This window comes from Cucumis sativus, chromosome 1 (genome assembly GCF_000004075.3).
Source record: "Cucumis sativus cultivar 9930 chromosome 1, Cucumber_9930_V3, whole genome shotgun sequence".
Lineage (NCBI taxonomy): Eukaryota > Viridiplantae > Streptophyta > Magnoliopsida > Cucurbitales > Cucurbitaceae > Cucumis > Cucumis sativus.
In genome coordinates this window covers 24691529-24704617 of record NC_026655.2, presented here as the reverse complement: position 1 = coordinate 24704617, position 13089 = coordinate 24691529, and the positions used below count along the sequence as shown (strand labels likewise).

Sequence of the window (13089 nt, the reverse complement as noted above, 5' to 3'; positions counted from 1 at the left end):
TGAGCGATAGTGTCTAATTACTTGTCGAAACCTAATTGTGACAACAAATTTTAAGAACTATTTTGATCCTTTTTTTTTTAGTTCAATAGTTAGGGTTTAAGGTAACCCTTTTAGTTCTAATTTATCTACTAGAATGAGTTATGAATGAATTATAATCCATGTAAAACTACATCAACTATATCAACATAATTAGTATCCAATCGTACTGTCACGAAGTCTATGATCATTGATAGTACATAGAGATTAGTGATATAGATTTTGTTGTATTTAATATGCTATGGAATCAAGCTTTTAGGGTTAATAAAGATGAGTTAAAGAGGGATGAATTTAATGTGTTATTCTTTTGCTTTTTATTTGATTATTATAGTGTGAAATATTAAATTTTGTTGATTATTTTCACTTATGTTTTTATTTTATTTATTATTTGAAATAATTATTAAAAAACATGAAAACTCTCATTAATAAATCTTAAATAGGATTATAAGTATCTTAAAGGTAAATTTGATTATTTCAATTAATTTCCCCCTAAAACTCTCATTCATGCTATAATAATCATATAATTGTTAATACAAAATTGAGAACAAAAAAATAATCTTATTATAATTCTTGTTAATGTTTTATTATAATTCTTGTTAATGTTTTTGTGATAGTTTAATCTTAAGGATTAAATCTTATTCTTTTATTTTAAATAATTACATGTCATTTAAATTTAGAAGAATAGCTTCTAAAAATCACCTTTTTCCCTAAATCTATTTTTTTAAAAAAAATTTAAATTTTAAATTTAGGATGTAATCCTAGTTTTTAAAATTCATGAACTAAAATCATAGACGTTTTCCATTAATTTATATATTTTCTTTTTAAAATATTTGCCTAGCTTTTTTTTTTTTTTTTATCGTTTTTAAACTTTATTTTGAAGGTATCTTTTTATTTTTAAGTCAGGTTTACAAATTAACATTCATCAAACATTTTAAACATTTATCGAGCACAATTTGTCCCATCATTTAAAATTATCTTTTCTCTTATTACAGGATTCAACCACGATAACAACTCAATTGCAGGTTAGTATACTCTTTTTAATTTTACCTCAATAAATAAATAAATATATATATATTTTGATAATCATTTTATTTTTAAAAATTCAAATTTTTATCTTTTTAGTTATTTATTTTTTAGTTTTTGAAAAACAAATTTATACATATTGCTTCATTTAAAACCTTAGGGTTTAGGGTTGTTTTGTTATTCATTATTTTTACCAACCTTTTAAAAAACTAAAAGGTTAAAAAAATTTAAAAATAGTTTTTGAAAAAAATGAAATCTATTTGAACAGATAATCTCTTGTTGCTTTAATAATAGTTTTTGTTTTTAAGAAGTCCCGAATGACTAACAACTCTCAAATGCTTATACGAACGACATTTTTTTGTTTGTCTTGACGATATAGAGAACGAGCCAGAAATGATAAAAGAACTAAGAAAAGATCGAGCAACTCTAATAATGGAAGAGTTGGATTTATTAAATATAGTGAACAAAGAGAATATGAAGCGCTACAAATCATTGATAGTAAATGCGAAGAAACCTTCATCTCAATATAAGAAAGAGGCAGAAAATTGCACCAACCGAGTTAGAACTTGTGAGGAAGCAAGAGAAAGAGCTCAAGAAAAGCTTGTTGAAGAATGCAAACTCACTGCTTTGTGGCAAAAAAGAGCTGAAATGCTTGCAAAACCGTAACTATCTTTTCTTTCTTGAACGATAATCTATTTTATTTCATCAAGTTTAAACTTAGCATTGTATATTCTTGTTTCTTATATCTTACTTACATGTTAAATTTTATGGTTTTAAAACAAGTAAAAGTATTAGTTTAAGGTTTAAATTTTCAAAATTTTAATGTTATATTTTATGTTTGTTTCGAAAAGAAAATGGTTGAAAAGAACACAAACTTTAGTTTTTGTAAAAGATTCTTAAAAGTATAAAACGAGAATGTTTATTAAAATGAGGAAAATAGTAAGCTTTCTTTGACAAAGAGTTTAAAATAAACCAAAACAAATATAGCTTAGTTAGCATACGAGCATGTCAATAACTACGAGATAGAATTATACTTTTTTAAGATAAAGAAATTAAGATGGAGAAACTTGAACACCAACCATCATAAGAAGGTGAAAATGTTATCTGCTGGATAACATGCTTAAGTATCAAGAAATTCTATCCCTCAGTTGTTGGTTTTAAAAAAAGGGGGCATTTGAGGTCAGAATAATTGTAATGATAAATTTGGATTATCTCAGGATTGTTTAAAATCATCAAATTCCATATAGTTCAACCAAGGTAGGATATTTTCTTATTTAGGTTTATACAAAGGTAGAAATGGCAATAAAGCCTGTTGTCAAGCAAAGTATATAATAAAGATTATGGCTTAGGAATATGGAGAGTTGGGTAAATTAATGAGAATCAAGTTAAGTAAATGCTGTCCAAGACGGCAAATCCAGCAGCAACACCACCCTCATTTGATGAAGATACTTTTGTCCTCATCAAGTAACCACTCTGCTCATTTACAATCACTTTGTCCTTGTTCCTGCATCATATGAAGTTCAAAAATATCACAAAAAAAGAAAAGCTAGATCTATCCAAGCATTGCTTTATGGACAAAGAACCAATTACCATCTCTAAGGTCGATGATTTGATCTCCACTCCACAATCGTTGAACAAAAGTGTTATTATAATGCATAAGGAAAAGGACTTGAGCTACCATACATTACTTCATATTTTAGTATCATTAGTGTAAGTTTGTCGGGTTTTCAGTCAATAGAAGAAAAGAACCAACAAAATCCAAGCATAACTCAATAGACAAGGAATCAGTTTCCATCTCAGAGGTCAATGATTTGGTCTTCATCTCACAATTGTTGAACAAAAACTAATAATAATAATTCTTAAAGGAAAAGGCATGAGATGAAATACACTAGTTCACATTTGAGTCTCATTGGTGTAAGTGGGTCGGTTGACACTGAAATTAACTACTTCTTAGAAGTTCAACTGCTTGTCCAACCCAAATCAACAAAAATATATCCAAATCAAACTAATCCACTACTTAGTTTTATTCTTTAGTGCGCCAACCCAACTTTTTCGATTTCTTAGTATCGGTTTACACTGCTACTAAATACTTTATTTTGAAGTATACTCCAACCAGAATTCCCAAAAGCACAACATGGTTGACTGAAAAGGAAAAATTAGTATATATTTAGAGTATTGTGCTTGTGCTAGAATTTGACAATTCTTTGTTTCAAACCCAAAAATAGAGACACAAACTGCATCGATATATAGTTATATTGGAACAATTAAAACATCCCTCTCTTTGATATTTTTATGTTTCCCTTCTTTCTTCAACCATCATAAACCAGGCATTATAGTTGGTTACCATCAGTGAATCCCAATGAAGTTGTAAGTTGCATACCTTAAGTAAGCACCGAATATACCGAGTTCTGAAACTGCATGGTCCTTATGACAGATCCCATCTCGAACAAAAATCGTTGGGGAAACAGATGGGAATATCCTCTGCATAAGGATGTAAGCACCATCTTCTTCACTCCCTTCCTTCTGCAATCTTAGAAGGGCTTCCCTCACATCATCTCCATAAATATTATTCCCTGAGGAAGATCAATGACATCTTTGGGAACGGCTTTATTGCAAAGAAAGAAAAAAGGTGGGGAAACCACATTGAAAAATTCAGAAGTTTATGGAACAGACCTCCGCCTTCTCTTTGTGGCTTCATAACGAATAGTTCCGGTGTTTCAATGGCTTTGTTAACTATATCTTGGTCATCTAAACTCCACAACCCTGCAAAACATTTCCTTATCTTGGCAATATCATCTTCACTGTCAAGGAACCTGAGTAGAGGCTCAAAATTTCAGCTGCAAATAAAAACTGCAATAAGAAACGCTATGTCCTATATAAATTATCAATTCCCAACAAATTCATCTAAGATGATGTGGGCTTACATGTGTTAGTTCAATTAGATGAATTGTACATTGTCTGAAAACTTAGTCATTTTTTTGTAATCATTAATCTTTTACACAACATACTATTGATACACCGGTCTTTCCCTTAACAAAGCTAAAACATCCCTGATTGGCATTAACCTTAGCAATGATGACTTAGCTCCTTTTAGTGAATCTACGGGATGCTTGGTTGATAATCTTCCCTTTAAATATTTGGGCTTCTCTATTGGAAGGGGTCATAATAGAAAAGAGATGTGGAACAATCTTGAAGAGAGATTCAGACACAAACTTGATAGGTGGAGGAATGTATCCCTCTCCAAAGGGGGTAGACTAACTCTGGTGCAATCAGTTCTCAACAGCCTCCCTTGTTATCTCTTCTCCCTTGCTCAAGCTCCAGTTGGCATTATTAATAGATTGGAACAGATGATCAGGAAGTTTGTTTGGACAGGTGGATCTACGAATCCAATTGCTCATCTCGTCAACTGGGAATGCACTTCCGCCCCAACTTGTTACAGTGGTCTTGGGATTGGCTCTTTTAGGCAAAAGAATATTGCTCTTCTCACTAAGTGGTTATGGAGGTTTAGCAAGGAAGAAACCTCTTTATGGAGGCGATTAATTGTGGCCATCTATGGTTTAGATGAGAATGGGTGGTCTACCAAAAATCCAAACAGGGGAAAATCTCATAGATTATGGGCTGGTATTTTAAAGCATAAGGAGATATTCTTCAATTTTTCTGCTTTTGTTTTGGGAGAAGGAACAAAAATCAAATTTTGGAAGGATAAATGGTGTGTCGCGGAAACACTTGCAGAAAAATTCCCTAACTTATTCTCTTTGGCGCTGAATAAGGAAGCTTATGTGGCTGATTGCTGGTGTACTGCTACTCATTCTTGGAATTTGGGCCTTAGAAGAAATATGCTCGACAACGAGATTGCCAATGCAGCCTCAGCTTTAGAAATCCTCCACTCGTGGCCCCCACTGAAAGGAATGATAGTCTTAAATGGATTCCTAACATAAATGGCAACTTCACTACAAAATCTACTTTTCTTAACTTAACTAAGAGATCTCCCAACATTGCCGTTCCCTTGATTCGTCAGATTTGGAAGAATAAAATCCCGAAGAAGGTGAAGTTTTTCTTATGGTCGCTTGCTTACAGAAGCCTCAACACCCATGAGAAACTACAAAAAAAAATTCGGAACACTTTGCTTAGCCCCTCGATGTGTTGCCTATGCGCTAAAGATGAGGAAACGTTGGATCATTTATTTCTACATTGTCCCTTCACAAGAAAAGCTTGGTACACTCTGTTTGGTATTTTCGATTTGGAGCTTTGCCTTCCTAGCAAGATTGATAGATGGATGATTGAAGGTCTTAACTTTAGAGGTTACAGCCCTAAAGGAAACATCTTATGGAAATGCGCGACGCGTTCCCTTTTGTGGAGCATTTGGAAAGAAAGGAATAGCAGAATCTTTGACGATAGATTTAATTCTTTTGATTCTTTTTGGACTGTGGTTCAACACACAGCCTCTTGGTGGAGTACGAATTACACCAAACACTTTTGTAATTATAGCCTTTCTATGATTTTCAACAATTGGAAGGCCATTATGTCTTAGTTCCTTAGCTTCTTCCGGGGAGGGCCCTCTCATCCCTCGCCCTTAGGTTGTTCTGTTTTGTTATATGAATATACTTGTCTCTTATCAAAAAAAAACATACTATTGATACATACTTGTGTCAACTAATAATGAAACATTTATTTAAGGACAGGCAATTGAGCATACTCACATCACTTCAGTCCAATAATTAAACTTTATTTCTATACATTTTTTAGTTTTATAAAATTTGCTTCATTTTTATAAATGTTTATTAGAATTTAGAAACAAAAACAGATGATTTCTAGTCAAAAGGAAGGATGGGAACTGAACAAGCAAAAATAAATAATACCTTTCAAGAACATTTGGTCTTGCAAGTTCCTGTTGAATTTTCTTGGTGCCTACTAAATGATAAGATATGGATGGGCATTTGACTGCAGATGACTGCTCCATAAGTAACCTTGCTCTCCATTCCTGAAATTTGTTACCATTCAAATGAGAAAATAACTACGAAGCTTTATTCAAGATAAAATTAACTTTAATAAATTGACAAGGAAGTTAAAGAACTTTAAGAGAGACTCTTTTATTCCTTGGTATTGAAATTGATAATGGTCATCAAATTAGAAGGATTATCATCAGATGTTATAATTGTCTGTATATATGAATAGTTTAGAATTGCTTCGACATTACCTGGGTCAATGGGTTGGTGTTGGTAAATTTTAATGCCTATTTAGAGGGCCCCTACACTCAAGCTTCTATGAGCTGGAGTAAGAGAGACTTCTGAATTTTTTAATGCCATGCAACTCAGGGAGTATTATTATGAGTCAGGACAGGTAATATTACATCTACGATACAATCCATTTTGTAACTTAAGCACACCAAATCGCTTAGTACCTAGCAAAAATCGAACATGCACACAGTCACTATCAGCATTGGTTTGACAACAGTGGGGAAGATATAGGATATGCTGACGAAAGACAACTGCAAAATCTAATGAGCACGATCAAGGAAAATCAAAATCTACATTTATCCTCTGATGAATGTAATTCCAAGACTTCATCTAGAATGATCTATAAGTTATTCAAGTTTGAGCAGATAAATTCATAAGATGACAAAGGGGAGGATTCTGGAGTTTGCACTCTCATTGTTTCAATTATTGTGAAGGTTCAACACTTCAGATTACATAATTTATTTCTCCCAAACATTTTCATACAAGAACTTTAAGTTAGAAGAAGAGCCAATGGGTTTCCGGTACATCCACAAAGCCAGCATGAAGAAAGGTCTTACAAAGTTGCTAAGAAATTTAACTTCTGGAACTCTAAAATCCTCCGGGATTGAATTTACTTTTCCCTGTCTTAAAATCTCATGAAACTATTGAAATCCATCAAGAAAAGTGAGCTTCTTCCTAGAATGAATGGAAACACTAATGCATGGTAGCAACAGCAAGCCCATCCCAAAAGAATACATCACCTTAATCCTAATTCTTAACAAAAAAAAAGGTCTCATGCGACTGTGACCAATAGCAGAATGAAGCAGTTGCTCACCGATTCAGACGGATAGTCCCTAGGCGTATATCCAGCCCTGAAGTATACAACAGCAATTGCTTGGCCATCCCTGCAGGAGGAGAAGTTCTCAAGAGTTATAAGAAACACAAATCTGTAACCAATTTTATGAAGGAAAAACCAAATTTGACATTCAACATTACTTACACAATGAGTTTTCCATCGGATCTTAGTACTCCCTCTCTATCGATTTCTGCCAGTGTTTTCCGGAGAGTTTTGACGTTATGTGTATAATAAAGCTAAGGAATATTTACTTGGCAAGCTCAAGATGTACCAAATTGATCAAATTGTCAAAAAGCAACAATTTATTTTCAATCTGTATAGTTTTAGTCAGAAGTAAATTGAAAATTAAGAAAATTGATCAATGCTTTATAAAGTAGATCCGGCAAAAGTGGATATCTTTTTCTCAAGTTAACAGAAAGCCAGTGTTGATCATACATGTTTCTTTCCTCAGCTTGAACCACAAACAAAATAACAGCACTGCAGAAAATATAACCCATGTTACATGTGATGCAATAAATTTCTAGAAATGGAGATGAATAAGAAGATCAAATTATCAAATCTAACCTTGGGTCATTGTATTCGATCCAAGCTTTGGCCAGTACGTCAGCAAAGTGGTTAGCAGCATAGTTTTCAGGAACATTTCTATAGTCCAATCCGAGGACTTTCCCATATTCACCAAGTAGAGCCCTGGCAGGATAAAGAGACCAAATGTGAAATCAAGCAAGGAACAACTAACGTTCTTTTACTGTAGACTGTATTGTGAAGGAAAAGCTCAGAGTTGTCACAATGATCGAGAGACATTTTTTCGAAGAAAGGAAAAATGATCTAGGACATAAATTCTTAGAATAACACCGACCTAAGCACTTATTTTGCTAATTCCCATATTTTTAAGCCCCACAAATTTTTTTAATAAGAGATGATGAAGCTTTTTACTGACAAGATGAGAAGTATAATGATGGAGGGAAATCTGAGGGACCTCTCCCCTTGCTAAGTTACTAGTATTCTCAGTAAAAGAATGGTCTTCCCCCACTTTCTAGTTCCTACAGTCCTAACTCCTACTATTGTTTATACTATATTACTTACCGGTCTTTTCATATGGTCATCTAACTTAATGATTAAGTCTTTCCGATTTCTTAAATACAAGCACTTTCCATACGCCATTTTGACTGTTAATTACCTCCTGACTGATTTTATCTTGTGTACTTCACAATTGGGGCCTAACATAAAAATAGAAGTGCAAGCACACTGCACTAGAAGATTTTTCTCAAATTATTTCAATTGGTAGAGGTCAAATAAAGCTCATGATTACAGAAGGGTGGGAGACGATAGAAAAAAACTGATAGTTTTCATTAGTATTTGACTATTTGTTTGGGCTTGTTAGGTGGGTAACAGAGATTATCGTTCCATGATAGAGGAGGTGTTCCAAGTTGCAAACTCTTTTTTGAGATAAGGGCATGGTTCTTTGGCAAGCTTGTTCCTTCGCTGTTTTGTTAAGTGTCTAATTAGAAAGAAACAGTACAATTTTTGGAGTTGAGCGGTCATGGAAGAGGTTTAGGATACAGTCAAATCTAACACTTCTTTGTGGGCTTCAAAATATTTTGTAATTATCAGCTAGATTTTATTCCTTTGGATTAGAGTTTCCTTCTTCGATTGAGATCTTCTTGTTGGGTTATTTTTCTTGTATGGCATATTTAAGTGAAATTTTGGTTTCTCATAAAAATAAATAAATAAGCATAGAACCAAAAACGATATATTGAATGTACACATTTTTTACTGATGAAAGTAATACTTTAATTGAAGGACTTTTTTTAATGGAAACAAGATTTTCATAAATATAGTGAAAAACTACACTAAATATCTGTAACATTTACCTATGAAGTTCACTGACTAGACAACTAAGTCCAGGAAATGAGCATGATATAGTGTTGAGCTCTACTTGAAGAAGTAATTTTGTTTTATCATCAAGCATATAATCTGAGCGATGTAAACCCAAGCGGATTTCCTGCTTGAACAGTTGGAGAAGTTAAATAAAATCCTTCATTTAAATAACCTGTCCCTTTTGGATAAAATTGCATAGAATAGAGAAATTAAGTAAGATCTTTAGGACAATAAATATAAAGGAGGTTTGTTATTCATTTACAAAGTTCAAGCAATGTCTGTTTCTTATTCTTTATCTGCGACGTTATGTAAGTTTTCCATGTCACTCAGTGAAAACATAAGAAGAAAATGGAAATATGTACTGAAGTGGCTGCACCAAAAAATATATTTTCTAAAAAACTAAAAAGTTAAAACTTGTCAAATTCAAATACCTACAATACAAAAGTTTGATAATTTACTCATCATGAGTCCATGCCAACATAATGCCAAAGTAATTTATCATATACTTACCTCCTTTTTGCCAATCTGAAGCATCTTGGAATGAATATCTAAAAGTCTAGACGTAAAAGCATCTCCTTTCTTAGTTCTGCAACATAAATAACATATAAAACATCTTTTTTGGTAAGAGAGAATCTCTATTAGTAACCATAAAGGTAGAGAGTAGGATTGATGGTTGTGGGCCCAAACTAGCTAAAAGAATTTAGGAAAAATACTTTCTTTTGGTCTAGTTTCAATTTGGTCCATAAATTTTGGGTCTAGTTTCTATGCAGTTTTTCTCATAGCTGACCTCAAGATTCATGGCATTTTCAAAAACATGTTTCATGAAAATTAAAAGAAAGAGTCAACAACTAGTGTTTGTGCTGACTTTAAATGGGCCCAAGCATACCTGGATAGTGATTCCTGTAGAAATTTCCCATCCATGCTCACTCGATCAACTAATTCATTAAATATAGAGGATAATTCACATGCTTGATTCCAATGAGTTCCAGGAAATAACCCAGGCAACAAGGCAATTGGTGAATGAGACAAACCGACTCCTGGTACTTCGCCTGATCTCTGCATTTCAAAACATTTGAAGTGATTTTTAAAATGTTCCCCCCTAAAAGAAGTATGTTGCTTCAGCATCAAAACTCTACATCCTAATTCAAATCACTATATTGAGAAATCTCCACCACATTTTAATGAAGAAATAACACTCCATATTTTAAATGAAGAAATAACACTTGCTGGAATAGAAAGTATGAGAGGATATGGAATTGATCTTTATGTTTAGTTTTGGTCTGACCAATATCTATAGACCATAATCACATAAAGATTCATAGAAGCTTAGCAAAGGATCTTTCCTTGCCAATGTCAAAGTAAGGTAAAAGGTTAAATTTGTTCCTTCAGGCAACTTGTCCTTGTCTTGATGGCACCGAGACATTCAATAGTCTTAAATCCGAAGTTCATTTTAATTGAATGCATCTACAGACTGCACCAGCTCTTGCATTCCTCATTCAGTAATAAAGATTTGAGTTTCTCTATACAAACTCTTGAATTTTATTGGGTCCGTCATTCTTGGGATGGAAATTTGGTTCAAATGATTTGCAAAAATCCTTTTAAGGAGAAACCAAAGGAACATTGGTTCAAAGCAACTAAATTGATACTTCAGAGTATCTTGTTAGAATGAAATAACAAACTTTTCAATGGTAAAGCGAAGATTGGTGGGAGATTCTTGAGCTATGCAACGTACCGCATATCTTTTGGGTTTCTATTGATAAAGAGTTCAGTATTTAAACTTCTTTTGTAACAAACAGTAATAGAAGAGAGTCTTGACAAGATTCATGGCTGTGATTCTAGCATGTAATTTGGTTGTAGACCGTGTTTTTCACGTTGTAACTTTTCAAATATCAAAAGAAGGGGAAGAGAAACACACTATAGAGATTATAGAGATTAGTCGAGGTGGCGCGCCACTCATGGATATATATATATAAACAATGAACGATATTCCGCCATCATCAATTGTCTGATCCTACATTTTTCCAAACTAAATTCTCCATTTCCCACAGCAGAAGCAATAAAGCAAATCCATAAGAAACACCCCACAAAGGCATTTTCAACATCCACAAACCAAATAAAACCCATCCACCTAATAAACTGCAAAAACGCTTACCTTCACAGACTTGTCACCAACAACAAGTCCATGTAGAGAGCTCCAAACTAGAGCATCATAAACCATCTCCTGAAGCAATTCTCGATCGATTCCATGAACATCCGCCATTGTTCTCAAGGATTTCGCTTGGGTATCAAATTCACCCGCCTTGCTACACTTCAGAGGCAAGACTTGTGAAGAAGAAGAAGAACAAAGAAAAGGGTGTGACTTGAAATTGATTAAATTTCTGATTTGATTCTGATTTGGGTATAATTTTGATGGGGAAAAGTAGAAATGTTTAGTGGAGTGAGTGGGAGTGAGAGAGAGAGAGCGTGAAGAATGGGAAGAACCCATATCGAAATTGGCTATCTCTTGTGCCTAAAAAGTTGAGGCTAAGGCCGCCATCAACAAGGACAGGGTGAGGACACCCAATGTAGCGGTTGCCATTGAAACTTTTATAAAATGTTAATGGAAAGATGAATCCGAATATGTTCCCCTAATCATTTCTTTACTCCTTGTTTTCTTACTTAATTACTACCAAAAATGTCAAGTCTACCTTTTCAAACCACCTTTACATGATTCTGTTCTTGAATTTCTTTACGTTAATGTGTAACTCTATCGTCATTCATGACTTAGCTTCAAATGCTCAGCGTTACTATACTTTTTTTCGTAGCTTGAAGATAATTCTTTATTGTTGGATTCTGCGATCGATTGGATGTTGTTCGTAGATTTCTTCTCATTTTACTAATTAACTGAAAACTGATCTATTTGTGGATTAGAGAAAAAAATGAGATGTTTTATACTTTACAAATAGAGGATAGTTGATTTTTAGTCATATTGGATTGAAATTACTGTCATAATTAAAAGTAAACTTAGCTTACATTTCACTCTTTCTTATGGTCTCCTCTTTCTCACTTACTCTCATTCTCCTCTCTCTTTTCGTATGGTACGATTATTGTAAGTTAAAGTATCTTAGTTAAACTTAATTAATTAGGATTAGGATTATGGTACGTTCAAATATTTTACATGGGAGAAAGACGAGAATAAAAACTTGAAAGAGAAGTTTGAGAAAAAAAATAGGAAAGAAGCCCGTGGCGGATCCAGAAGTTTTATATAGAAACACTGTATAACAAGCTAACTAAAACAATATTAGGTTTATGATCCATAAATTTTTTTCTCTTTTAAAAAATTATTTTTCTTTTAAGAAATCAAATTATTCCTTTTAGGAAACCAAATTATCATTCTTTTGAAAAATTAAATTATATTTCTTCTAAGAAATTAAATTATATTTCTTTTTTAGAAATCAAATTATATTTCTTTTATGAAATCAAATTATATCTCATTTAGAAGAATAAAAACAAATATGGAGTTATAGAGGGTCACAACCACTCCACCAGAAACCAAATTTACTCTTTAGAAAGCATTATTTAATATATATTGTATTTTTAAACTACAAAATTAATATCAAAATATAAAAACCGAAAATATGAGATGGCACGTGTCCCCTCGCCCTTCTTAAATCTGCCCTCGAACAAAAAACAAAAGTGTGGAATAGACCAAAAAAGTAAGTTGAAATAAGAATTTCGTGTATCCCTATTTTTTCATAAATCAATGACATGCATGCAATTATATCATCTAAATTTATCATCCATTATAGTTCCCAAATGTTTATTTACTAACCCATTTTTATTTTTCTAAATTTTTTGTTTCTATAACTTTTGCAAAAAACAGCCTTCAAAATCGACTTTCTATCGATATTTTTATAGAAAATTTCGTAAAAATAAAAACCTTGATATTTTCGTTGATATCGAGTCTAACTATATAAAGATCAATTAGCATTTTGTTTAACAGAGTCGCTAACTCATTCCTAATTTTAGAATTTAATCAAAGCATAAAAAGCAAATAGTCATTTGAAAATAAAAAAACAGTTAACGTACATATAATATAAA

At 32.7% G+C, this 13089-nt stretch overlaps 1 protein-coding gene across 1 annotated transcript; it reads right to left on the bottom strand.

Moving 5' to 3' along the window:
- Window positions 1–2239: 2239 nt before the first annotated feature.
- GSH2 (glutathione synthetase, chloroplastic) lies at window positions 2240–11588 on the bottom strand. Its single transcript, XM_004135585.3, has 12 exons — window positions 11162–11588; window positions 9896–10065; window positions 9520–9595; window positions 9003–9133; window positions 7696–7818; window positions 7528–7608; window positions 7276–7356; window positions 7111–7180; window positions 5919–6040; window positions 3733–3872; window positions 3440–3632; window positions 2240–2563 (listed from the first exon to the last, which is right to left on the bottom strand). The coding sequence occupies exons 1-12, from the start codon at window positions 11492–11494 to the stop codon at window positions 2440–2442; spliced, it is 1644 nt and encodes a 547-aa protein (XP_004135633.1). The 5' UTR covers window positions 11495–11588; the 3' UTR covers window positions 2240–2439.
- Window positions 11589–13089: the final 1501 nt, after the last annotated feature.

Excerpts from the sequence above, each read along its gene's own strand:
- GSH2 (XM_004135585.3), bottom strand. The coding sequence starts at position 11,494 with ATGGGTTCTTCCCATTCTTCACGCTCTCTCTCTCTCACTCCCACTCAC. Across the intron at positions 7,819-9,002 it reads CTAGTCAGTGAACTTCATAG|GGCTCTACTTGGTGAATATG; the intron begins GTAAATGTTACA and ends TTATCCTGCCAG. Across the intron at positions 3,873-5,918 it reads AGACCAAATGTTCTTGAAAG|GTTCCTTGACAGTGAAGATG; the intron begins GTATTATTTATT and ends GCCTCTACTCAG.